This window comes from Orcinus orca, chromosome 2 (assembly GCF_937001465.1).
Source record: "Orcinus orca chromosome 2, mOrcOrc1.1, whole genome shotgun sequence".
Taxonomy (NCBI): Eukaryota; Metazoa; Chordata; class Mammalia; order Artiodactyla; family Delphinidae; genus Orcinus; species Orcinus orca.
In genome coordinates, this window is record NC_064560.1 from 193,334,218 (window position 1) to 193,360,236 (window position 26,019).

Genomic DNA, 26,019 nt, shown 5'->3' on the forward strand with positions numbered 1-26,019 from the left:
ACAGCATGCGGGATCTTAGTTCCCCAGCCAGGGACCCATGCCCCCTGCAATGGAAGCACACAGTCTTAACCACTGGACCGCCAGGGAAGTCACTGGAAGTTACTATTTTAATAGACTTTCTTCACAATGGTGTTTGTGTGATCCTACAGACTTCCTAAAGAGTATATGGGCATGGATGGTTTTAAGGTATAAAATTCCAGATCCCCAATCTCCAAATACATTCTTTCCTAAAATGGACCTTCCTGAGAAGGGTACTTAAAGCACTGGCATCATGTTGGGTCTCCTTTCCCGTACTCCCTTGTACAGTCTCCCTTCTCCCACTGAGCCAAAAATGGCGTATCTTTTTCCCTTCCTGAACCCTCCCTTACGCACTGCCTAGGATATAAAAATCTTCAGGCAGGACCAGCAATAAGTTTTCTGGTCTTTCCTCACCTTATATGTATTTTTGGCATTGCCATTCAAAGAAATTCAAAGAACTAAGTGATACTGCTACTGCAAAATCCCTATAATTCTCATCTACTTATTTAGGACAGCAGTGTTTCTCAAGCTTATAACTATTTTAAAAATTTAGAGTGAAATTTATGCTGAACCCTATCAAATTCTAGTTGTAAGTATATTCATCTAGGGATACATGAACAAATCAGGGAAGAGGGGGAAACACACCCATAACATCAATAAATATATTTCCAATAAGTTTTTATGTTTAGTTATTCAAATGTATAATATATTTACATTGTTTTGATCAACTGCCCTTAACATTGTAATAACAGAACAATCCAGGGGAAAAATTCACTTAAAACCCAATGATTATGTGAAGGAGATACTGATAAGATCAATATGGTAAAAGCCCTAGAGCAACCACTAAAAAACTCAAAAAAAAAGAATCAATAGTGAAGAAATCATTATGGGAATTAAAATGTTACACTAGGGCTTCCCTGGTGGCGCAGTGGTTGAGAGTCCGCCTGCCAATGCAGGGGACACGGGCTCGTGCCCCAGTCTGGGAAGATCCCACATGCCGCAGAGCGGCTGGGCCCGCGAGCCGTGGCCGCTGAGCCTGTGCTTCCCGAGCCTGTGCTCCAAAGCGGGAGAGGCCACAGCAGTGAGAGGCCCGCGTACCGCAAAAAAAAAAAAAAAAAAAAAAAGTTACACTAGAAAATATTCACTTAATGCAAAAGAAAGTTGAATTGTGACACAAATTTTTAGTATGATCGATTTCAATTTAGTTACATGTTTTTGTTATAGAGAAATGACAGCACGATCAATAAAAGATATAAGCATAAAATATACAAATTACGATAAAATCTTGCAGAGGAAGTTGGACGGACATATGAGTTCAATGGGAAAACATACAATGTTAAATTTCCAACTATTAATGGTGACCTTGTTCAAGCATATTTAAATATATAATGGCAGGTATTTAGATCTTACTGGGTAAAAAAACTATATTTTTATTATATCAGTATTTACATTATCCTTACAACTATTTAAACTTATAATGAAAACATTTTAAAGTCAATTTTAAAATGTACAAGGAATATGTTAAGTGTTTCAAAAATTTTTTAAAGAAAACTGGGCAAACATATTTGAAGAATAGTCTTCTAAAACACAGTCTTTTAAAAGACAGTAGCTCGGTCACTTACTAGCTGGGTGGCTTTGGACAAGGTTTTAATTTGAGTCACAATTTCCTCATCCATAAAATAGCGATACTACCAGTTTAAGGTTACTGTGAGTGTAAACGAAATAACGTGTAAAGCTACCAACATGGTTCCTGGTACCAAGTAAACACTCTGTAAATGCTGATTATTGCTCTTTGCCTTCCACAGTGCCTACCTAGTACAATGATGAGCACTACTAGGAATTCAAGGTGTGCTTGGCAGGATGAAGAAAAGCAAACATTACGTTATACGCTTCTTTTTGATACCGTAAGACTAACTAGGAAAAGAATACATCCTTATTAGTTTAAGCCCAGGCGTAAGAATTCAAACAAAACAGACTTAAAAGTCGTACTATACTTAATGTACAAATGGGCATTGCACTCTCACTCAGGCCATACATCAGACTGGAACAAACAGAAGACTAGCAGTTCCACAGTGGGAAGGGTGGTACCTTTGGCTGGATGGTCCATTTCAGTGCACTGACACTTGAGCATACAGTCTACATAAGAAAAACAGACTTTTAAACTGAATCTTTGTGAGAGACAGAAAATGACAGTAACTTTCTGATTTCCTGGGTTTTCTTATGACCAAACATTTAGGAGTTGAATTTAAAGATAATAAGTAATTTTCTTCTTCACAAAGATTAGAATTTTAAATATGCCTACCTTTTATGTGATGACAAATGGCTATCAGTAGTACATGCTACCTAGCAGGTATAATCCAAACACAAAACACACTTAATCTGTCTTTTCAAAGTAAAGATACCACTTTATTAATGAGTGAGAAAAGTAGCTGCTTTTCAAAGGATTTTTGTACTATGGAGAGGACATTTTGAAAAATTATATTTGGAAATGTTTCCACTGTTACATGATCTTGTTGCTGAAAAAATGTCTGTTAAAAACACTATTTTTTAAGTCGTTATCTACACAGGTTACAAAGGTTTGAAAACATGAAAAATTAACTCAGTAAATTTAAAGTCTTCTTAAAACAGTTTTTTTTTTTTTTTTGCGGTATGCGGGCCTCTCACTGTTGTGGCCCCTCCCGCCGCGGAGCACAGGCTCCAGACGCGCAGGCCCAGTGGCCATGGCCCATGGGCCCAGCGGCTCCGCGGTATGCGGGATCCTCCCGGACCGGGGCACGAAGCCGCGTCCGCTGCATCGGCAGGCGGACTCCCAACCACTGCGCCACCAGGGAAGCCCTTTAAAACGGTTTTTTAAAAGGAGTTTTAAAGTTAACTATATATATATATATATATGTGTATATATATATATATATATATATACACACATATATATATATAAATGCAACATGTCCCAATTAGCAAGAATAATTGACTGAGATCAAGGAAGAAGGGAATCTCACAGGCGATTTCAACACAATCCTGCGCATAATTGATGACTGAGATTTGAAACATTAGGAATGTTGTCAATAATAGGATTCTCCCGTTTGGATCTATGAATCTTTGTGAGGTATCTTTTTATCTGTCATGAAAGTCCTTCAATCAAATGTCAAAAGTAACTGAATTTGCAATCAGAAGTTTAAATAGTTGTATCTAAACGTCACACCAAGATTTATCTTAGTCATAAACACAGCACACTATAATGAAATAAAGAAACCAGCAACAGCCAATGTTTACTGGATACTTTATTTGACATTATCATTTTGGCTGGGCATATCCCTCACCTTCAAGAAGCAGAACAAAATATAACCTTCAGATTAAGTCCAACCATAAGTTACTTTTCCAATGATCCTGAAGTCAAACTGTAAAACTGAAATATTACCACCTCTGATTTCCCATGAAGATTAAATAAAACCTCGTAAATAACAGTGCCTAGTACAGTGCCTGAAATAAACAAATGCTCAGTTACATTAACTGCTCTTTCCTTGGCTTGAAGCCATGTGATTAATAAAGAAATAACAGGCTTAGGAGTGAGACTTGAATTCTCACTATACCACTTGCTAGCTGTGTGACTTGAGGCAAATTATTTAACTCCATCTGTAAAATAGATATAATACCCACCTTATAGGGTTAATGTGAAAAGTCATTAAAGAATAATGCAGGGGCTTCCCTGGTGGCACAGTGGTTAAGAATCCGCCTGCCAATGCAGGGGACACGGGTTCGAGCCCTGGTCCGGGAAGATCCCACGTGCCGCGGAGCAACTAAGCCCGTGCACCATAACTACTGAACCTGTGCTCTAGAGCCAGCAAGCCACAACTACTGAGTCTGCGTGCCCATGCTCTGCAACAAGAGAAACCACCGCAATGAAAAGCTCACGCACCACAACGAAGAGTAGCCCCTGCTTGCCACAACTAGAGAAAGCCCGCGCTCAGCAACAAAGACCCAATGCAGCCAAAAATAAATAAATTAATTTAAAAAAAAAGAATAATGCATACGCACAACATTGTAAATCAACTACACTTCAATAAATAAATAATTAAAAAAGAATAATGCAGCCAAGTCCTTCAACCCAAAAAAGACTGTTAATAAATATCCAACCCTCCTCCTTAAAGACAGTCTATTCATAACTGTACCCAAACGATAGACTTATGGGTCAATGAATTTTAAAATACCCATCAGAATCCTTATCCTTTGGTAAGAATTACAGCAATGCAGTACCCTGACACAGTGCCTGGCACGGAGTGGATACTCCATTAATGTTTACTGAACTCGGGTGAATTACTATGTCCAATGTCACTTGGCTAACTGTGGCAGCATGGGCTAGCCTGGGTTGGAACTAGGTCCTTTGCTACTCAAGCCAAGGCTTTTCCCACTATCCTGTGTACTCTCCCTAGTGTAGGTCATCCACTTGCTGATAAAATTACATGCTTATTTACACCAGTACAAATTAATTTAAGGGTCATAGTAAGGTGTCAGCATAATTTGAGTTTTTCAGGTTTCTAAAGAAGTCACTACTCTATTAAAATACTTTTACATAAAAGAAAAACAAACAAAAAAAACTCACAAGCTTTTTACACAGCTTAAATCAAGAAAAAAAAATGTTTCCTTTTGTTTTGCCCAGCTACCACAGGAAAGTTACCTATATTGATGATTTCCTAAATGTAAACCGTGTTGGAATGTTTTCAGAATAGTAATACTTTAGAATGGTACAACCAACACAAACTGTAAGCCACAAACTCTAGTGGAACAAATAAGAGTTGGGGGAAGTGGGAGAGCCACTCCATTCTTGCCAAACTCAAGGCTGAATACACATGAAGTAAAATACTATGCACTGAAAACATACAGATGCAGGTTCAACTGTACGTGAAGCACCTGTTAAGACGAGTCAACTCACAACCTCTGGATGACAAGCGGAAAACAGGTTTTTAAATGTCTGAACGCTGCGGCTTCAGCGCTTTTGCAACACCCGCTGTTATGATCTGTCACGTGAAGCAAACAGGCACAACCAAGCATCACCATTAGAGCCACACTACCGTTCACCGACTGGCCTTCTACACACAATATCAAGCAAAAGCAGGCAAACCGGCAGAGGAGGCCTTCGCCTAACTTTCTTCCAGATGCCAAACGCTGTACGGAGGCCGCGGTGTGCAAGTAACCAACCCCAAGTAAATAAATGAATACCTAGGCATTCTGACATCCCCAAAGGTCCTCCTCATCCTTAATCTTTCCAGAGTGTCATCCCATGAAATACGACTTGTTTGCACAGAACCCCGAGACCCGTCCTTCCCCAAAGGGGCAGCACTGATCACCTCCTTCCATGGACCCCTTTCAGCCAGATTCACAGACACCCACCCCCGCCCAAACCACTGACTCCGCTGATTCCCACAGGGTAGACTCCATTACCTATGTTAAGTTTCTGAACACGTGATTTGGGAGAGCAAACTTGCTAGAAACAGATTACACGACACTTGAACACATTTCTCGGAGTACTGCCCCACCTGGAGCCAAACAATCCCCAGGGAGGGACTGAACGTCACCAATCTTGGATGACACTCGTTCGAATCGCGCTAAAGAGAAGACTGAGTCCCTCCCGGCTGGCCGCCGGCAGCTCTTACCCATTTGTCCAAGGGAACTTGGGCGAGGGACCCGGTGCCCTGGTACAGGTCCAGACTGAGCTGCTCCAGGCTCAGCTTCTCCTGCAGAAAGTGGCCCAGGTACCTCTGCAGGAGGTACCGACAGGCCCTCTTCTTGATGGACTCCGAAAACGGCCAAGGCATGACGAGGGCTGGCAGCTGGGCCGGCGGGGGCTGCGGACGGCTCCGGCCTGGGGGTCCAGGCTCCGGCTCCAGGCCGCTGCTGTGGCTGCAGCGGCGTCTCAGGTCCCGGCCTGCGAGCCCAGGCCGCGGCGAAGCCTAAGCCCGGGGAGGCCCCTCCATGCCCGCTCGGGGCCGGGAATCCCTCAGGGAGACCCCATCACCTGAGCCGCGCCGCTCGCGCTAGGCCTGGCGGGGACAAGGCGCAGAGGAGTCCCCGTCACCCCAAGTCCGGGGGCTTCCGAGGAGGTCCTAGTCGGCCCAGAGAGAGGATGCAAGAGATCACGCGGGGAGACGGAAAGGCCTGAGGCCGGGGCTGAGGCGGACACCTCCACCGCTGCTGCGCGACGAATTTGTTGTCATCCACGGGGCGCGCTCCCGACTGCGGGACGCTACCGGCGCGTCCGCGAGACCCGGACTCCAGCGCGCGGCCGGGCAAGGCGGAAGTGACGCCACACAGGGGGCCGAAGGAGGCGGGGAAAAGGACCCGGAACGGGGCAGTTCCGGCTCCGAGGGGGCGGGGCGAGGGCGGGGAGGAGATGGGGTGGCGCCGCGGGACGGTTCCAGAGGCCTGGGGAGGGAATGAGAGGAGGACGCGGGGCGTGCGCAGGTGAGCAGTCGCGGGGCCGGCGGCGAGAGGCCGGCCGGGGGTCGAGGGGGGTTCGAGGGCGAGCTGGGGGCCCTCTGAGCCGGACGTGGCTCTGCAGGCCGGGCCGTGAGGGGCGACGGCAGAAGCGGCCCGGTGCCCGGGCTGAGAGGGGGTGGGGTTGGGGGCGGATCCGGCCTGGGCCGTCCCAGGCAGCTTAGACCCCGACCCCGGAAACGGGCGCTCGAACGCCGCCGGCTCTACGGGGAGGGCTGCAGCCCCTCTCGAGCATCCCTCTCCCCCCCACGCCCACCCCCCGTATTGGCCGGTGCCCATAGTCAGCAAGTTATTCGTCGCCCGCCTCATTCAGGTATTGTTTTCCTGAGCTTCAGCTTCGCTGTCTGTCTAGAGGCTTGCAGTTTCCAAAGCGCTTTATTTATCCTGCGTGTGCTGCGCCAGCGACCAAGACACTTGAGCTTTCTAGGCAGAACTGCTCTCTCTGATCGATACCAGAACCTTCTGACCCCGCGGAAACCTGGGCAAAGTACTTGTGCGGTTCTGGGAATCTGCGCAGCCGTGTTTCTGCCTTTTAGGAGGCAACTCCTGCAGAGGCGGAGCCGGCCCTTAACTTTGGTCCACCCCCGAGAAGGCCTGCGTGCCGCTGTTCCGTGGCCCGGAAGCCAAGTGTCCTGGGTTAGAATCCCGCCCCTGGCGCTCATTAGCCGAGCCCCCTCGAAGCGGCCGCTGCCCTCTCGGAGTCTTCGCCAACTGTGAGCACATTAGTAATATCTTATCTCCAAATATTGTTAGGAAACTTAAACGATATACGTAGGGAACCAGCGGAGTCCCGATACATCCAGTTTAATCAAGAATAGTGAATTAAACCCGACTTCCGCTTTACCAGTTGGACTCCTGTCTTTCTTGGTTATTCCGGGGAAGCAAAGGAAATACCCTTTTAAAACTCAAGCAGACTGGGTGTTTGTCTTGTAACCTGTCAGACGAAACAAACTGTAATAAGCTTACTGGAAAGTCTTGTGGAGTTTGTCACTAAGCAGTTCTAGTATTCGGAGTGTAGAAAGTTTAATTAAAGTTGTAAATTTTATTAGCCGTCCGGTTTTGCTTAAATTATTTGGTATTTCTACCAAATAATTGAGTCTGTCACCTCATTAGAAGAGAGCTTAAAAGTGGGGATGTTTGCCTCAAGGCCCCGTTCAGTAAGATTTAGTAAATGATTTTAAATTTGCCAACACTGTTGATTTATCCTATCTGTGGGTAAAAAGGTTCATGGTTACTTAATAAATGAAACTGTCGAAAGAAAAAAAAATAGTGAATTAAGACGACCGGGTTAAGAAGATTTTGTTTGTATGCTGATAACTTTCACCAGTGCCTTAGAAATACTAACACAGCCCACAAGTGTTGGCAAATGGAGAAAGCTCTGGTTCCCCTTTCCACCTTTTCACCTTTTCATTTTGGAACCAGGGTGCTTTCCACTGTACGTAGGTGCTGGGATTGTTGCTACCCCTCATTCTTTGTAGACTTGTCCCAAGCATTCTTGGTAACTTCAGTTCCCTTGCTCTTCATGCATGTTTAAATGTTTGTTAAGGGTCCTTTGAATGAAAGTCTCCACAGTTGGTGATGTGAAAAAGGTAAAGAGGCATTCAAGGAGCTTATGTTCTATAGTGAAGGGGTCACTCCTTAATTCAGTAAATATTTACTGATTGCCTGCTATGTGCCAGGGATTGTTCTAGGTACTGGGGATACAGCAGTGACCAGATTAAGTCCCTGCCCTCATGGAGTGCTTACATTTTATTGAAGGGAGGGGAAACAAACAGTAATCAAACATGTCATATGCCATGTGGTGATAAGTGCTGTAGAAAAAAATAAAGTAATATAAAGGGAATGGAGAGCAGAGAGATTTGCCACTTTTCTTTTTTTCTTTTTTTTTTTTTTTTGCGGTACGCGAGCCTCTCGCTGTTGCGGCCTCTCCCGTTGCGGAGCACAGGCTCCGGACGCGCAGGCTCAGCGGCCATGGCTCACGGGCCCAGCCGCTCCGCGGCATGTGGGATCTTCCCGGAACGGGGCACAAACACGTGTCCCCTGCATCAGCAGGCGGACTCTCAACCACTGCGCCACCAGGGAAGCCCTTGCCACTTTTATATAGCGGATAAAGGAAGGCCTCTCTTGTTTAATAGGTGACATTTTAGCAGAGACTTAGGGAAAGCTGGGGAGCAAGGCAAGTGAATACCTGCAAGAGTTTTCTGGGCAGGGGGAACAGCAGAACGCAAGGCCCGTGGCAAGAGCGTGCTTAGCGAGTTCAAGGAACCTCAGGAGGGAGTGAAGGAAAGAGGAGAAGCTGGGGGTTTGCGGGGGGAGGGGTCATATAGGGCCTTGTAGGCCACTATAAGGACTCTGCCTTTTTATTCAGTCGGTGAATGGGTTTGAGGAAAGCAGTGCCATAATCTGGCCAAAATGTTTACAGGATCAATGCTAACTGCTGTGTTGGGAATAGACTTGTGGAGGGGAGAGGACCAAAGGAGAAAAAGCAAGACCAGTTAGAAAGATATTGCAGTAATACAGGCAGAGATGACAGTGGCTTGGACTAGAGTGATAGAAGTGAAGATGGGAAAAGCAGTTGGATTCCGGATATATTTGGAAGATAATAAGTCATGTTTATGAATAATTATAATGCTTACCATAAAAGGAGTGTAAACAAAGTGGTATGAAACTGGGATCCAATCTGGCAGGGAGTTAGACTAGACCTTGGGAGGTTTGAACCAGACTTTTGATGAATGAGTACAGTTGACTTCTTTTCAGGTTGAAATGTTAAGTAAGTGATTTCTTTTGGAATACAGAATTACATTCAGACTGTCCATAGAATGTGTGAAATTTCAAATATCAGAAAAGGGACATAAAAATTAGAAGATTTTGTAAAAACAAACATGCTCCCTTCACAGTCTTAAGTGTGTTGCCGGGTACGTTTTATGCTTCGTAGGAGAAATTCGGCATAAATTGTTAAGGTTTGGGATCTGTCATTATTATACCTCTAGCTCAAATAGAGTACAGACTCATCCTAACAGTGTTTTGTGTTTTATCAAAGACAAAGTACTATCACAAAATGTTAACAGCTAACACTAATTAAGGGAGGACGATGAAGGTAATTACCAACCAAACATTGTCAACTTCCAAAAAATTCTAGAAAAGATTTGAAATGACAGGTTAGAGGCTATATACCAGAGGCTGAATGAGTCATGTCAAAAAATCATCCATGAAAGAAATCCACGTTAACATGTGAAAGAAAAAAAAAGCTGAGATGTTTTTGTCCTTCTAAGACTTGTGCCTGAGGTAACAGGAAAAAGATAATAGTGTTCCTGCGTCTCGTGCTTCTCAGAGCCGTGAAAGGCCGCAGCTGCAGCCACTCCACATACTGTAAAGAGCACGGAACTTGGAGTCAAAGGGCTTAGGTCAGAGTTTACTCTTTCTTCTTTAAAGATATTTAAATACTCTATTTTTAACAATTAGCAGATAATATTTCTTGAGCTTATTGCGTGCCCAGCACCATGCTAAGCGTTTTCCATATATTCACTCATTTAGTTCTCTTGGGATCCCTTTAAGATAGATGCTCTTGTTGGCTTCATTTTAGGGCGGCGGAACATGTGACTAGAGGGATTAAGATATCTTGCCTCAAGTCGCAGAGTAAGTGGCAGAACTGAGATTCTAGCCCCGATCAGTCTGTTCAAAAGATCCCTTTAACCATCACACCATATGGCCACTTCTTATTCATGTTGAGAGGATTTTCCAGACTGTGATGTATGATATAAATAAAAGTACAGTTGACCCTTGAACAACGCTGGGGTTAAGGACGCCAACCCCCCCAAAACTGAAAATCCACATGTAACTTGTAGTCAGCCCTGTATATACGCAGTTCCACATCCGCCAATTCAATCAACATGGATAGTGTAATACTGTAGTATTTACTATTGAAAAAAATCTATGCATAAGTGGACCTGTGCAGCTCAAACCTGCGTTGTTCAAGGGTCAGCTGTAATCATCATTAAGATATTACATTCTAACCCTCAGCTGACTGTTGTAATGGCAACTGAAAAATCGAACTTTCTTTCAAAATGTAAATTTGACATCTGTATACTGCTCTTGAAGTCATTCTGGCTCTGCTCTTTTGCCATGCTGTAGACATGCAGACAGTCGTGTATGTCTTTCTACGCCTGTTCTTTTGTCATCAAGGACAAATCTAGTCTTTTGCTAGCTCTTTAATGCTGTAAATTTGTGATGAAACAAAACAAAGTCTACTAAATTAAGAAGTAGAGAATAAAGAATTCAGTGAACAATATCTTGATAACTAGTTTCATGAATTCTCCCCAGACCACTAACACAGTCCAAAAATTATACCAACAGATGAAGTAAGAGCGGTTCCTAAATAATTTATGGATGATATTATAAGGAATCATTTGGAAACTTTTTGCAAGGTGATGCAATCTACCAGAATAACTAAAAGCAACCATAAGGTATTCCAATTTTTGAAGGTGCTGGCAACAGAATATTGCTCAGAGTCTGGTAGAGAGCCAATTTAGAGTTTAAATGGAAAACAAAGAGGTTTTCTATTTCATATCTCTTTAGATACTGATTTATGTTGGTTAGAATGTACCTTATATTAAATATAATACCAAATCCTCTATATAACCTAGTGGGTTATATAGAAACAAAAAACTAATTCCTGGAGTTATTTTGGTTTTAGTTCTTAAGCATTCAATTTTTTAGTCTTGGAATCTCATTTACTATTTCTGGTTTCAAAGGAAAGGTTGTTTACAGGGTTGTAGTGTTCTTGCCTATTTTTTACAGTTTAAAAGACTTCTCCAGGAGTACCGCTCTAGTTGCCAGATGGGATTCTGCCTGATTCATGAACTGCCTAATAAAGCCAATTAAATCTTTAAAAAAAAGAGACTTCTCAAATGAACATTATATATTTCTTCACCATCACCTTCCTCTTTAATCAGCTGAAGCACAATACAATTCTGGTGGCTTGATTTGTTATTACTAGGTTGTGTATGTGTGTCTTTGTTGAAAGTGGGGTGCAGAGTAATTTTATAAATCAGTGTACAAATGGAAAGATAAGCCCTTTTTATTTGAATTACAAATAATGTATGTCTGTAATGCAAATGATTCTGATTTAAAATTTTTAATTTCAAAATAAGCATCTCAGAGCTATTGAAAACATTAAATGTTATGTGTTACAGAAAATAAAGTTTAAACTAGCTTTAGCTTCGCCTGAATTCTAAATGTTGCGAATTAATCAACTTTATTCATCTTTACTTTCAAAACAGTAGTTTGAAATTCAGATAAATTCAAAGCTCTCATTTCATTTGAAACTGAAGCTGCCAGTTACTTTAACTGTCTTAGGACTTCCCTGGTGGTGCAGTGGTTAAGAATCTGCCTGCCAGTGCAGGGGACACGGGTTCGATCCCTAGTCTGGGAAGATTCCACATACTGAGGAGCGACTAAGCCCTTGTGACACAACTACTGATCCTGCACTGTAGAGCCCACGAGCCACAACTGCTGAGCCCACGTGCCACAACTACTGAAGCCCATGCACCCTAGAGCCCACGTGCTGCAACTACTGAGCCCACGCACCGCAACTACTGAAGCCCGTGCGCCTAGAGCCCATTCTCCACAACAAGAGAAGCCACTGCAACAAGAAGCCCATGCACCACAACAAAGAGTAGCCCCCGCTCGCCACAACTAGAGAAAGCCCACACACAGCAGCGAAGACCCAACGCAGCCAAAAAGAACCAACAAGATGGTGAAGTTGATTCAAAATAATATAGGAGAGACCAAAATCAATGAAAGAAAAACTGATGAAATAAGATTCCAAAATTAGCTGAAAACTGGTTAATAAGCCTTCCACTCCTGGCTAAGATAGAGTAACAGGGACCAGATTTACCCTTCCACCTGAAACAACAAAAAAAGTGGGCAACAATACATGAAACAATGGTTTTAAGACTTTGGACATTAGGCAGTGAAGGACAGTGATCCCTGAGAGACAAGATGCAAACTGTTGCCCCAGATTATTGCCTGGAGAGAATTTCTAGGCATGGCCTTGGGAGGAGAAACCCAGGTAGAACTGGCAGTCTACCTGAATTGAGGATAAGAAGCTAGGATTCCAGGAAGGCCAAGGCAGCTAGGACAGAGTACTAGAAGGAGGGGAGCTTCTTAGAGCCGTGGATAAATACAGAGGATCCCCCTCCCGTCTGCAGCTGAATACTGATCAACACATAGTTGTGAGGAAACTCCCGAGGGCTGGGGAAGAGACTACCCAAAAGAATTAGAGGAATTTTCAGAGCTCAAACAGGACCAGTGATAGTTCCAGTTCCTCTCACCCAGAATGAAAAATCTCATAATTCATAGGCCATCCGGTAGAGTGCTCAGAAAGGTTTTGTCTCTGTAGTTGGGAAAAAAATTAACCAGAGACTAAATGAGTTTTGATACTGCCTTAAAAAGCCTAAAAGCAAGACCTGAAAGGATCAAGCTTTTCCCAGTTAACTACATCCCAGAGCAATACTCAGTAATATTTATAGGAATATAAAAATATCAAGCACCATGAAAGGTAAAATCCACACAGTCTGGCATCCAATCAAAAAATATCAGGCATACAAAGAAGCAGTATGCAACCCATAACGATTAGAAAAATCTATCAATTGAAACTAACCCAGAAATAACAGTGACATTAAAACATTTATTATAATTATTCCATATGTTTAAAAGAATTAGAGAAAAGATTGAGCAAATGAAGTAGATACATAAAAAATATGTTTTTTAAAGAAGAATCCAAGTATAAGAGATTAGATACAGCAAAGAAAAGGTTAGAAAAGAACTTTAAATAGCAATAGAAACTATTCAAAGTGAAACACAAAGAGGAAAAGAGTGAAAAAATGAGCATAGGGGTAGGACAACTTCACTTGGACTAATATTCATGAAATTGGACTCTCCAGAGAGAGGAGAGACAAATGTTAGAAGAAATAATGGCCAAAATTTTTCCAAATTTGCTAAAATCTATGAACCCACAGATGGAAGAGGCTCAATGAACCCCAAGCAAAAGAAACATGAAGAAAAACTACACCAAGAGGAACAAAGATAACACTGACATCACATTTCTCACGGGAAACTGCGAATAAGATGACGGTAGAGAAACATCTTTGATTTTTTGCTTGAAGGAAACATTTTTTTCTTGAAAGAAAAAAAGTCAGCCTAGGATTCTATACCCAGCAAAAATATCTTTTAAAAATGAAAGTGAGGCTTCCCTGGTGGCACAGTGGTTAAGAATCTGCCTGCCAATGCAGGGGACACGGGTTTGAGCCCTGGTCCAGGAAGATCCCACGTGCCGTGGAGCAGCTAAGCCCATGTGCCACAACTGCTGAGCCTGCGCTCTAGAGCCCATGAGCCACAACTTCTGAGCCTGCGTGCTACAACTACTGAAGCCCATGCGCCTAGAGCCTGTGCTCTGCAACAAGAGAAGCCACTGCAATGAGAAGCCTGTGTACTGCAATGAAGAGTAGCCCCTGCTTGCCGCCACTAGGGAAAGCCTGTGCACAGCAACAAAGACCCAGTGCAGCCAAAAATAAATAAATAAAATAAGTTTATAAAAAAAAAAATGAAAGTGATAGGAAGACTTGTTCAGACATAGAAAAGCTGAAAGAATTCATCAACAGCAGACCTACACTACAGGAAATGTTTAAGGAAATCATCAGGCAGAAGAAAAATTATACAGATTATAGATGTAGATCAACACAAAGAAATGAGGAGCATCAGAAATAGTAACCATATGGTTAAATATAAAATGCATTTTTCTTACTACCTAAGTCTCTTTGAAAAGTAACTGGCTATTTAAAGCAAAAATAATGGGAATTCCCTGGTGGCCTAGTGGTTACAATTCCAGGCTTTCACTGCTGTAGCCTGGGTTCAATCCCTGGTCAGGGACACAAGCCATGACGTGTAGCCAAAAAACAAACAAAAAAACACTGTTAAAAACAATAATAATGAAACAAAAATAACATGTATTATGAAGTTTCTAACATATGTAGAAGTAAAATGTATGACAAAAATAGCACAAAGACTGTATAATATACTCTTGTAAGGTTCTTATATTATTCATGAAGTGGTATAAGAACACTTGAAGGTGTGATAAATTAAAGATGTATATTATAAACTCTAAAGCAACCATCAAAAACGTTCAACAAAGAGTCAATAAACCACCAAAGGATGTAAAAAAAGAATCCTAAAAAGTGGTCAGTCCAAAAGTAGGCAGAAAAATAAGGAAAAGGGAATAAAGTACAGATGGGACAAATAGAAAACAAACAGCAAGATAGTAACCACATCAATCATAGTAATCATATCAATAATCATAGTAATCATATTAAATGTAAATGGTCTAAACACTCCAATTAAAAGGTAGAGATTATCGGATTGGATGAAAAAGCAGGACCAAACTATATACTGCCTACAAGGAACCTACTTTAAATATAAAGACATTGCTCTTCCCATTCTCAAGAGCTTAAAACAGCCTGTTGTACCAAAATCAAATTCTGTTGTCTAGGTATTAGCACCTTGTCACATTGGGCCATTCCCATCTGTTATTCTCTTAGCATTTTCCTTGTAGTAGACTACCTAGTCCAGTTTCCTTACAATTCCTGCCACACCCTGGGCCTTGTTTATGCATTGTTCCCTCTGAAGAATCCTTCACAACTGTCAAGTCTTCTCTGCTTATCCATAACTTTTCATCTGTGCTCATTCAAGCCCAATTTTGACTGACCTGTTCCATGAGTCAAGCCCCATAGTAACTTAACAATTATGTCATAAATCATGGAATGTCAGAGCTCTCAAGAACAGTAAAGAATTTCCCATTCATTCCCCTTTATTCTGTAAGTGAGAAAACCAATGAGGTTACATGGCCAGCCCAAGTTTATACAAGTTGAGTGGTAAGATTGTAGTAGGACCAAGACATTTTGTTTTCTCTAATTATACATTTTTTGTGTTATGATTCATGTGCGTGGCATTAATATTTGTGTACGTATTTCATGTGCCTGTCTTATTTCTCAAATTAGGCTGTAAACTACCGGTAAACATACTTAATTAGTATTCTAATGCTTAGAAAAGTGCTAGATAAATAAACTTAGAGTCTAAATTGAAAAGATAAAAAAATGAAGTAATTCATTGATTTTTACCAATGAAACACTGACAGTTAATTTCCCTCCATAGATTAGCTAAGATTCAAAATAGATTTTCTAACATACCTATTTCCAAATCTTGGTACTCATATAAAATAAGCTGAATTTAGTACCTTTATATCTTGATTGTTTTCAACAGTAATATAAACTCAGTTCATTATATTATCCACAAGTATTCACAAAGGTCTAGTCCTGTGCTATGTGATACAGTAGCCACTAGCTTTTTAAATTTAAATGAATGAAAATTAAATAAAATTTGAAGTTCAGTTCCTCAGTCGCTCTAGCGAAACTTCAAGTGCTTAATAGCTACGTGTGCCTAGTAGCCACTGTATTGGACAGCATAGATAAAGAACATTTCCATCATTGCACAGAGTTCTACTGGTCTAGAATTTCTCATACAATGATAAGTTGTTTAGCCTACAGAAGAATCCAGGGATTTTTACAGGAATCACATTGATGAGTCAACCATTCTGGTAACCTGACAGCATCTCTAATGTTTCATTAGTAATTTTAGCAGTTGTCCCTTCACCAACATGGACGTATATGTCCCCATCCTCAATGGCTTCTACAGGCTTCTACACTTGGGTACACAAGATAATCCATTGAGAAGTAAGAAGAAAATAAGCTTATATTTCATAGTTTACCTTCTCTTTAAATTCATATTTATGTGTTTTGATGCGCTAATTGTGATATGTAAATAAATATACATATGATGAGGTATCTGCTCAAAATATTTTTGGTTATTGGGATGAATAATCAAAGTATAGAAACCACTTCTCTAGTGCCCCATTGGTAAGGCTACCCAGTTGCTCCCTGCTTTGCTTCTGTAGCTCCTTTCATCACACACTGAATTCATGTTTTTTGGCTCTGTGTTCATACTCCTCAAAAGAGGATCTGATTGGATGAACCAGTCACCATCCAGAATCGGGTAGTTGGACAGAGCTCTTGATTCAAGACAATTCATAAACCCCTTGCCAGCCTCGAAATGGTGACTTTAATTATAACACCCAAATCCAGTTCATTTCGCTGTATCACGGTGCTGGAGTTACAGAATACAAATCATGAAAGCTGTAACTAAGGAACCTTTCCAAAGAAGGCAGTGAGCTTGACAAGTACGCTGGACCTCCTTTTAAAAGTAAACTATGACTGTTCCAAAAAGGAAAGTCAGAAAATGAAGTCTCTTTGACTACCTTTATACTCCTTTCCCTGCTGATAGGTTATGGATACTGGTAGGCAGAATAATGACCCCCCCACAAAGACGTCCATGTCCTAATCCCCAGAAACTGTGAATGTATTATCAGTACCTTATATGGCAAAAGGAACTTTGCAGGTTTGTTCAAGTTAAGGGCCTTGGATGGGGAAATTATCCTGGAATGTTCAAGTGGGTCCAATATAATCAATCACAAAGGTCCTTATAAAAGAGTGCGGGTGCCAGGAGTCAGAAAAAGGAGATAATGTGACCACAGAACCAGAGTGGAGTGATGTGCTTTGAAGGTGGAGGGAGAAGGGACCATGAGCCAAGGAATGCGGGAGGCTTCCAGAAGCTAGAGAGGCAAGGAAACAGATTCTCCCCTGAAGGCTCCAAAAGGAATGCAGCCTTGCTAATGCCTTGGTTTTAGATTTCTCACGTCCAGAATTGTAAGAAAATTAATTCATGTTATTTTAAGCCACTAAGTTTGTGTTACAGCAGCAATAGGAAACTAATACACATGTTGATACTCAGTCTACAAAGCTTTTATTAAGCACTTTCTACATGACAGACACAAAAATATCATCATGGTTCCGTTTTTTTTAAACCTCTTGTGTAAAGCTGTTGAAGAGCGAGATTAATGAGTGCTTTTTATTTTAGGTAACTCCTAATTCAGTATGCTTTCAGTTGCCAGTAAAATAATGAATTTATTGGCTGCAATAACTGAAAAGTGCAAAGGTTGGGCAGCTGTCAGGGCTCGGGCTTCATTTCTCTGTGAATCTCTTGGCTCTGTTTTCCCATTGTCAGCATCATCCTTGAGTTTCCCTCATCTTGGGATGGCTACCAGGGACAGCCGGGGCTGTGTGCTGTAAACTATTCTGCATTAAAGTGTGTGCTGTAAACTATTCTGCATTAAAGAAAAGGGACTTCCCTGGTGGTCCAGTGGTAAAGAATCCGCCTTCCAGTGCTGGGGACATGAGTTTGATCCTTGGTCAGGGAACTGAGATCTCACATGCCATGGGGCAACTAAGCCCGCATGCCACAACTACTGAGCTTGCGTGCCTCAATGAGAGAGACTGTGTGCCGTAAACTACAGAGTGCACGCACTCTGGACCCCGTATACCACAACTACAGAGCCCATGTGCCCTGGAGCCTGCGTGTCACAACTAGAGAAAACCCGCATGCCACAACTAGAGAGAAGCCCGTGCTGCAACAAAAGATCCCACATGCCTCAATGAAGACCACGGGTGCTGCAACTAAAACCTGATGCAGCAAAACATAAATAAGTGAATAAATAAATTTTAAAAATAAAATGACTAGGAAGAATTCAGTGTATTGATAAGTTCAGGACAGTCTTCAGTTGGGATTGGGGTCAATCTCATGCAAATTGCTTGGTTACTTTACTCAATAGGGGAAGGGGGGACTTCCCCGGCAGTCCAGTGGTTAAGACTCTTCCTTCCAATGCAGGAGGCGTGGGTTCAGTCCCTGGTTGGGGAACTAAGATCCCACATGCCATGGGGTGCAGCCAAAAACTTAAAAAAAAAAAAATAGGGGAAGGGGAGGTATTATGATTCCTCTTGGAAAATCTGGGTGCTGTTAGGAAGGGGAAAGGGTATTGATAAATAATCAAGAGCTTGTCATACCAACAAAAGATAATTGTAATAATACCTTAAAATAATGCTAGCTTAAAACGTTAACTTGTATAATGCTTCAGTACTAAAATCTGTCAATTCTTATGTATCATCAGAGGTTCTGGATGTGTCTGCTATTTAATGCATCATTCAAAAGCATTTCAGAGAAAAATCTCCTGAAAGTTCACAGTCTCAGGAAAGGTGTCTTTCTCTTTTTTTGCCCCTTGGTGCTAACTACTACCCACAGTTTGATGACCTGCTTTACTGACCTGTGAGGTCTTATATTCTAGTATTGGATTCTTTGGCTTATCATATCACTATGGTCCTAGTTGCAGTGAATTAGGCTCTTTCTTTAAAAGCTTTCTCATATAAACATCTTTTTCATGTAACAGTTACTATTTCTGTCATCTGTAGTTAAGGTACTTGATTACTTGAGCAAAATAAAGATGTTTGCCATTCAGGATGTTAACAGATTTATGGTAGACAGTCACATTTCAAAATCTTCAGAACTGACTTTGTAAAAAAATAAAATGGTCTCATTTCTTATACATAAAACCAAGTGTAATATTAAGGAATATAATGATTATTTCTAGAGAAGGTAGACATTTTTAGAAAATCAAATATTTTCACTTTCATATATACTAAGTCAATATTAGATTTCAGTTACCTGACAAATTCCTCCAGCAATAATTGATAAATTTATAATTAACTTGTATTGTTAGTAGTGAGTGACTAATCCTATGAAGTGCTGTGGGAGACAAGATAAAGGACCCTTAAAACGTATCATTAGTTGAAATAGGATTGGAGGATTATATTATTTGTACCAGTTTTCTATGTAGTTTTTTGAAAGAGCTTTACATAGTTTATCATAAGTTGCCTTTAGCAAATAGTTTTGACTTTTATAATGTGCAAATGACTTGCAGCTATAGGAACTCTAGCACCTTAAGATTTTTGCTAATAATTCAGATCATTGGCTGTACAGTAGAATCACCCAGAAACTCTGAAAAAATACCCAGAAAAATCTCCCAGAGGTTTTGATTCAGTTTCTCAGGTGGGGTTTTTGGCCACAATTGAGGACCACTAATTTAAAGGATTTTGAACATCACACAGATAGGGCACAAGTTGGTAACTTTAGAAAAAGGGATGGAATTTGTAAGGTAATAGACAAACAGTACAAATAAATGTTCATAACAAGTTGAACAGTCGTCCTGCATTTAGGACAATGGGTGCTTAATCCATATCAGAGAAATGAAATCTTAATTTACTTTTAAAGCCTACAGGTAAAAAGAAAGTATATCTTATTCTGAAAAGCTGTTTTTACATTCCAAAGCAATCTCACATTTATTAACTTTTCTCATCCATACATTTAGAATTTTTAACAAAACTGCTCCCCCAGTCACAGAAGAGAAGCAAGAACTACATAGCAGACTGGCGGTAATATTGGGTCAAGTTAGCACAAGAAATAATATTTTTCAGTGTATAATATGTGAGCCAGTTCAAGTAAATAGTAAAAAGAGTTATTCAGTAAGTGGTGTTGGGACAATAGGCTATCCACTTGGAAAATAAAGCTACACAGAATAAATTCCAGACGGATCAAAGAGTTAAATATAGAGAATGAGAATTCAAAAGATAATTTAGAGCATTTTAAAATGTAATCGTGGAATGGGGAAGATTGCTTCTTAGGCAAAACCCCAAATTGAGAAGTCATAAAAGGAACTATTGAGGGTGTACCTTAGTAGGTAAAGACTTAAACTTTGATTTCAGACTACTTAGTTCATTTTTATTTGTTTTTTTTAATAGCTGTATGATCTTAGAACTAAAAATATCCTATAAATACCCAAAGGTTGTTTAATCAAGGATATACATATTCAAACAATGAGACATCATTCTTTGCCTCTCAAGTTGGCAAATGTTAAAAAGGGTTGGAAAGGGTGTGGTGAAAAAGAGCACAGTCCTTCATATTCTGTTGGTGGAGTATCAGTCAGTACAGCCTTTTTTGAAGGGTGACTCAGCAGTATCTATTAAAAGTTAAAATGAGTATATACTTTGACTCAGCAATTCCAGTTCTAAATATCTATCCTAGAAAAATAATAATACATTTAAAAAGAAGTAGGTACTAGGAGTTTTACATTGGCATTGTTTGAAATAGCTAAAAACTGATATTCTGAATTCGTACCAATATGGGGATTAACCTTTTGAGGAGAAGTGGAGAACAAGAGTTTTTTGTTTTTGGGGGGTTTTTTAATCTATAGGTATCTGTAATTTTGCTGTGAAAAACTACTGAAAATGGTTTTAGGCAATATTTTCCCTAAAAGTTGTTAACTCATTAATGTTTTCCAATAAGTAGCAGTTGTAAGGCATAACTGCTTTTAATCAAACATTAGTATGTGGAGTGTCTTTCTATAAGCCGTTTTATATCCAGATTTTTGCAGAATGGAAACAGACTGTAATCCCATGGAGCTGAGCAGTGTGTCAGGATTTGAAGAAGATGCAGAGCTTAATGGCTTTGAAGGAACAGATATGAAAGACATGAGACTGGAAGCTGAAGCAGTTGTAAATGATGTTCTCTTTGCTGTTAACACCATGTTTGTCTCAAAAACCCTGCGCTGTGCAGACGATGTGGCCTATATCAATGTGGAAACAAGAGAAAGGAATAGATACTGCCTGGAGCTCACTGAAGCCGGGCTCAGGGTAAGTCATTTTCTCTTTAGGGAAAAAAAAAAAAATTACATCTTTACCACTTAATCAAAAAGGGCAGGGAGTCAGGGAGTGAGAAAGAGTGTTAGATGAGAACTTGACACTCAGTAGCTTCTGAGTTTTTTTAAGGAAAGCTTTTTTCCCTAGGAATTTTTATTAATACTAAAGTCTTTCAGCCAACATGGGAAAATTGGATTTTTTGAAAAAGAAGAAACAGATTTGATTTGCAGAGTTATTTTGTTGTAACCATCACCCCCCAGATTAACTTATTTCTTATCTCTAGCTAAATATGTTTACCAGAATAATGCATTCTCTGCATTGGATGAGTTTTGCAGCCACTGTGTTGAATATTTTCCCACCTCTTATAAATGTCTCTTCTATTGAAACAACATACTTGAGGGAATTCCCTGGAGGTCCAGTGGTTAGAACTCCTTACTTTCACTGCCAAGGGCCCAGGTTCAACCCCTGGTCAGGGAATTAAGATCCCGCAGGCCGTGCGGCACAGCCAAAATAAATAAATAACCTTCTGTCTTGGTCAAAAATCTCTGACTTTTCTGTTTCTATAGATAGTTCTCCCAAAGATACGCAGTATCATAAAGTAGAGCACAGGGTTTAAGCAAGTAAAAATGTCATGTGGTACATTAAACAAGCACATGAACATCTCTTTATTTCACTAGATTCAATTTACCTAAGATGTATGTGATCGTGTGTTCTGTGTATCCCTTGATAGAGGATCACTTACATTGAAGCCGATTGCAAGGCCAGCATCGTCACTACCCTTAGTTCCCCAACAGATGAGGCTTGGCTTTGGGAGTAGTCCCGGAATTAACTAATCTTTGTGCTCCCCTTCCTAAATTTGTACCAAAAACTTGCAGTCTTTAGAAGTGGATGTTAAATAGAAATAGGCAAATCGAAAGTAGAGATAAATGACCCCAGGTAAATTAATTCTGTCTGACACTGTTTAATTCTGGTGAGGTAGGAAACGTTCTAATGAGAGTCAGAAGTCTTACATGTGAATTTGAGTGACCTTGGGTGAGTCAGTCAACCTGAGTCCCTACTTCTTTATCTGTAAGTTGGAGATTTAAAAAAAAAAAAACTGAAAGGGATTTGGGGGATGGTTATGTGAATAAAGTTTGCAGAAAGATCTGGATCAGTTATAAAACCTGACATGTAAGTACTCAAATATTTATTTTTTCAGTCTGATTCAGTTAACATTTACTGAGTAACTATCCTGTGTGAGGAATTAGAAATCAAACCATGCGAATAAGACATGATCCCTGTCCCCAGGTAGACCACAGTCTAGTGGGGATAAGAGAGGGGCAAACAAAATTGTAATATGTTGTAGAAAGTGCTGGGACAGAGCATGGTCCCGAAGTGGTGCAGTAACAACTCTGCTTCTGTTTCCAGCATAAACTTGCATCTCCTATGGCTTGAATAGATGTCATGAAATGTGGGGTTCATGTGGGGAATTCACAAGCTTTCATGAAGTCAGCAAAACCTAAGTTGATTTTGCCCTACACTGTGCTGGTGAACCATGATATAGGTCTTATAATCCTGTTGAAGAAAAAAGCTTTAGCTGTGTTTAAGGGGAAAAAACACACAGAGAAGCACACAGAATAACATTCCCTTTTATATCACAGAGTTGAGCAGATAAGTAATGTATTAGTAATGAAAGTGGCATTTCAGATAACTAATTATAAGGCAGAATTAAAACTTCAAATAAATTTTAGAATTCTTTATACAAAGTCCAAATCACATAAATTATAACAATATGGACTAATAACACTGTAGTAATAATAAGTATAATTATTTATTATAGTACCTTTATAAAAAGACCCTCAGTGTATGTGGAATTAAATAGAAGCATGGGGACTTCCCTGGCGGTCCAGCGGTTAAGACTCCGTGCTTCCAATGCAGGGCGCACGGGTTCGTTCCCTGGTCAGGGAACTAAGATCCCACATGCCGTGTGGTGCAGCCAAAAAAACCCCAAAATAAATGGAAGTATGTTTTAGACCATGAAAATGAAATACTATTTTTGTATAGCTTTTTAAATTCTTTCTGTATTTTACATTCCTTTAGGATCAAAAGTAGGTAAAACAGACCTTTTAAATTTTGAGAAAAAAATTATAACGAGAGCATTTTGCTGGTGGTGTTCCTGTATGTTACGAATTGCTTAAATATTACAGGTTGTATTAAAAATATGTGTATTCTAACTATTGATGGAGAAACACATAATGTCAGAGAATGACCCATGTAAAAAGTTGGGGGTTTTTTTGCTTTCTGTACCAAGATGAAATCTGATTATTTATTCACTACTGCATTTCTCTTGTAGGTGGTAGGTTATGCTTTTGACCAGGTGGACGATCATTTACAGACTCCCTACCATGAAACAGTCTACTCCTTGTTGGATACACTTAGCCCTGCCTACCGGGAAGCATTTGGAAATGCACTCCTTCAAAGACTGGAAGCGTTGAAAAGGGATGGACAGTCATGACTAAGTTTTTTCCTGTTAGAGAGGCTGCTGCTGGTACACAATGTTGACCTAAAGCTTGAAATTCTTCCAGGTGGTCATAGTAGAAAATGCATCTTTGATTTTGTGTCTTTATGATTTTTTGCTTCACATTTAGGCTTTTGATTGAGAACTTTATTGACTAATGAATTGTCTTTCTTAGTTTGTGATTCATTAAGGAAATCCTGAGGCCATTGCTGTGACACCATCATTAAGACATTCAGATTTCTTCATATAGTATCTCTGGCATTCTGAAAACCTAATCAGTATTTCATTCTCTTATTGCAGGACTTTGATGCTGCCAGCACTCTCTCTTACATAGGAAATTCTAGATTTGCACAGTAATATAGGAAATAAACTAACGTCAAACTTTGATTCAGCTTGCTAAATCAGGGGTTTGCTACTAGCTTGGACTGACTTTGTAGTAATTATTTTGCTACTAGCCTTATTGGAAACAAATTATCAACTAGTTTCTCCTGCACAAATTTTGAAATTCACTGCTTCATGTAATCTATTTGTATTATTAATATGGACTGATAAAGATGAATTAATTCTATATTACGTAGCTAGTATTACGTGAAGAACAGGTACTGAAATAGTACTGTATTCCTGTTTGCAACAGCCAGCCAAGTAAGAGGACAAACCGTTAGCAAATGAATGCAACAATTACTTGTTTCCAAGATATTTAAGCACATAAGCAAATATAGGAACAGGCTCCATTCTTTTCCTAACAAAAAGCATCTTCAGTGTGTGTGATTTAAAAGAAAAAAGACTCTGATGTCCTAGAAAACAATATTTTGGCCTGTGTTGATTCTTATTATGAATGTTTGTTTACATAATGTACAGTATATATTCAGAAAGTATTTTTGCTTCAACGTTTCCTTTCTATGATGTAGCGCTTTGGTATTCCCACAGCACCCCTCCTTCCCCAACAGATGTACAGTGTTCTGTCTGAATGCTAAATCTGCAATGTCATATGAGTGCATCGTATGGGTTTGAAACCAAAGGATGAATGAAGCATTCAGAGACTTAATATTTGAAAAACGGAGACTCTGTATTTTATATTTTATTACAGGTACTAATATTTATAAAAATAAACTATACCATGCTGCTACATGTTTTCAAGTACATGTTGAATAATAAGGATTGGGGAGTTGTTTTTTTAATACTAGTCTAAAGCAGCAACTATAGAAATGTTGAACTAAAATTCCACATCTGGACACACCTTCATAATTTGTCATTTGAAGACTTTTTAAAATCATTATTAAATAATAGGTACTTCTAGGCTCTGAAGATCATATAGACCAGAGCAAGTTAAAGTTTGGTTTGGGTCACTCTTCATTGTCAGAGTTTACTGGAATGCTTAAATTATGTTTGATAAATGAACATTCATCCTCAGCTTTATTTTCAGATGCTGACGTGTTTGGGTAATGAAGTCTAACTTCAGGTTGAACTTTCTCATGCTTAATCTCAGGCTAAATGTAAAGGATATTTGTAAAGTCTGAATAAAATTCTGTTTACTAATTTTGAGTTAAGTATGAAAAGTGATTGTATGTTTAAAAATTGAAAGCGTTCATTTTGTGATAAATGTTTGATTCCGAGAGATTCCGTTTCCATTTTTGAATTCTGTATTCGGTGTGAAGTGATTTGCTCTTTTTATTACTATGAAAGAGCAACAGAGAGAGAAGACATTAATAGAACTACACATATCAAAACCTCCACTAGACATTAAAACCTTCATTTTACCTAGATTTTTAAAAGAATTTAACCAGATAAATTAACCCTTGATTTCACTTCCAAAAGAAAAAGAAAGGACCTCCAAATAAGTAGCTCTTATAAGTCAGTAAGAGAAAAATGAGAATAAGGGGCAAATAATATGATCAACTCAGAAAAATATACAAATGTCCAGTAATCACTTGAAGGATGTTCGACCAGACCAGTAATTCAAGAAAGGAAAATAGGCTTAGCTATGTTGAGCCATTTTACCTAATAATTTAATAGTTTCTCTTATTTAAATATAATGATATCAATAAAGATTTAGTGAGAGGCATAGTTACACTCTATTGGAAGATACATTGGTGAAACCTTTCTGGAAAATAGTGGTAATAAAGCCTTTACAAGGCTTATAACTTCTGTGCTGGTAATAGCCTAGAAATCTAGCATAGTGACATGATTCAGCAGAAGATATACAACAAGGATGTCATTTTCGCTAATGAAACATTGAAAAGGCTCTAAAAAGTGGTTAAGTTATGCCAGATCCTCCTGATGGAAAACTATGCAGCCATTAAAATTGGAGAAAATTATACT

General features: G+C 39.9%; 2 protein-coding genes and 1 non-coding gene across 9 annotated transcripts in view; 2 read left to right on the plus strand and 1 right to left on the minus strand.

Annotated features, from left to right (window-relative positions):
- ATG2B (autophagy related 2B) overlaps positions 1-6,394 on the minus strand; it is a 78,582-nt gene extending 72,188 nt beyond the window's left edge. For 2 of the 5 annotated variants that reach the window (XR_007475288.1, XM_033419713.2), the window contains exon 1: positions 5,670-6,390. Coding sequence is in view for 4 of the 5 variants with exons in the window: in XM_033419713.2 (XP_033275604.1) it covers positions 5,670-5,831 (162 nt within the window). In the remaining variant the exon portion in view is untranslated. Of the gene's footprint in view, positions 1-5,669 lie in introns of all 5 variants that reach the window. The other 3 variants (XM_004262376.3, XM_033419699.2, XM_033419748.2) reach the window with 2 other exon arrangements.
- GSKIP (GSK3B interacting protein) lies at positions 6,381-25,315 on the plus strand. Of its 3 annotated transcripts, none has more exons than XM_012536721.3 (3): positions 6,381-6,477; positions 20,929-21,197; positions 23,536-25,315. In XM_012536721.3, the coding sequence occupies exons 1-3, from the start codon at positions 6,450-6,452 to the stop codon at positions 23,695-23,697; spliced, it is 459 nt and encodes a 152-aa protein (XP_012392175.1). In that variant the 5' UTR covers positions 6,381-6,449; the 3' UTR covers positions 23,698-25,315. The 3 variants fall into 3 exon arrangements, with proteins under 3 accessions (XP_012392175.1, XP_033275643.1, XP_049561372.1); XM_033419752.2 differs by lacking the exon at positions 6,381-6,477 and adding an exon at positions 6,665-6,823; XM_049705415.1 differs by lacking the exon at positions 6,381-6,477 and adding an exon at positions 6,834-7,223.
- LOC117200278 (small nucleolar RNA SNORA27) lies at positions 7,336-7,462 on the plus strand. The gene has a single exon (XR_004481749.1). It is a non-coding gene; the product is annotated as a small nucleolar RNA SNORA27 (small nucleolar RNA).
- Positions 25,316-26,019: the final 704 nt, after the last annotated feature.

Excerpts from the sequence above, each read along its gene's own strand:
- GSKIP (XM_012536721.3), top strand. The coding sequence starts at position 6,450 with ATGAGAGGAGGACGCGGGGCGTGCGCAG. Across the intron at positions 6,478-20,928 it reads AGGACGCGGGGCGTGCGCAG|ATTTTTGCAGAATGGAAACA; the intron begins GTGAGCAGTCGC and ends TTTTATATCCAG. Across the intron at positions 21,198-23,535 it reads TCACTGAAGCCGGGCTCAGG|GTGGTAGGTTATGCTTTTGA; the intron begins GTAAGTCATTTT and ends TTTCTCTTGTAG.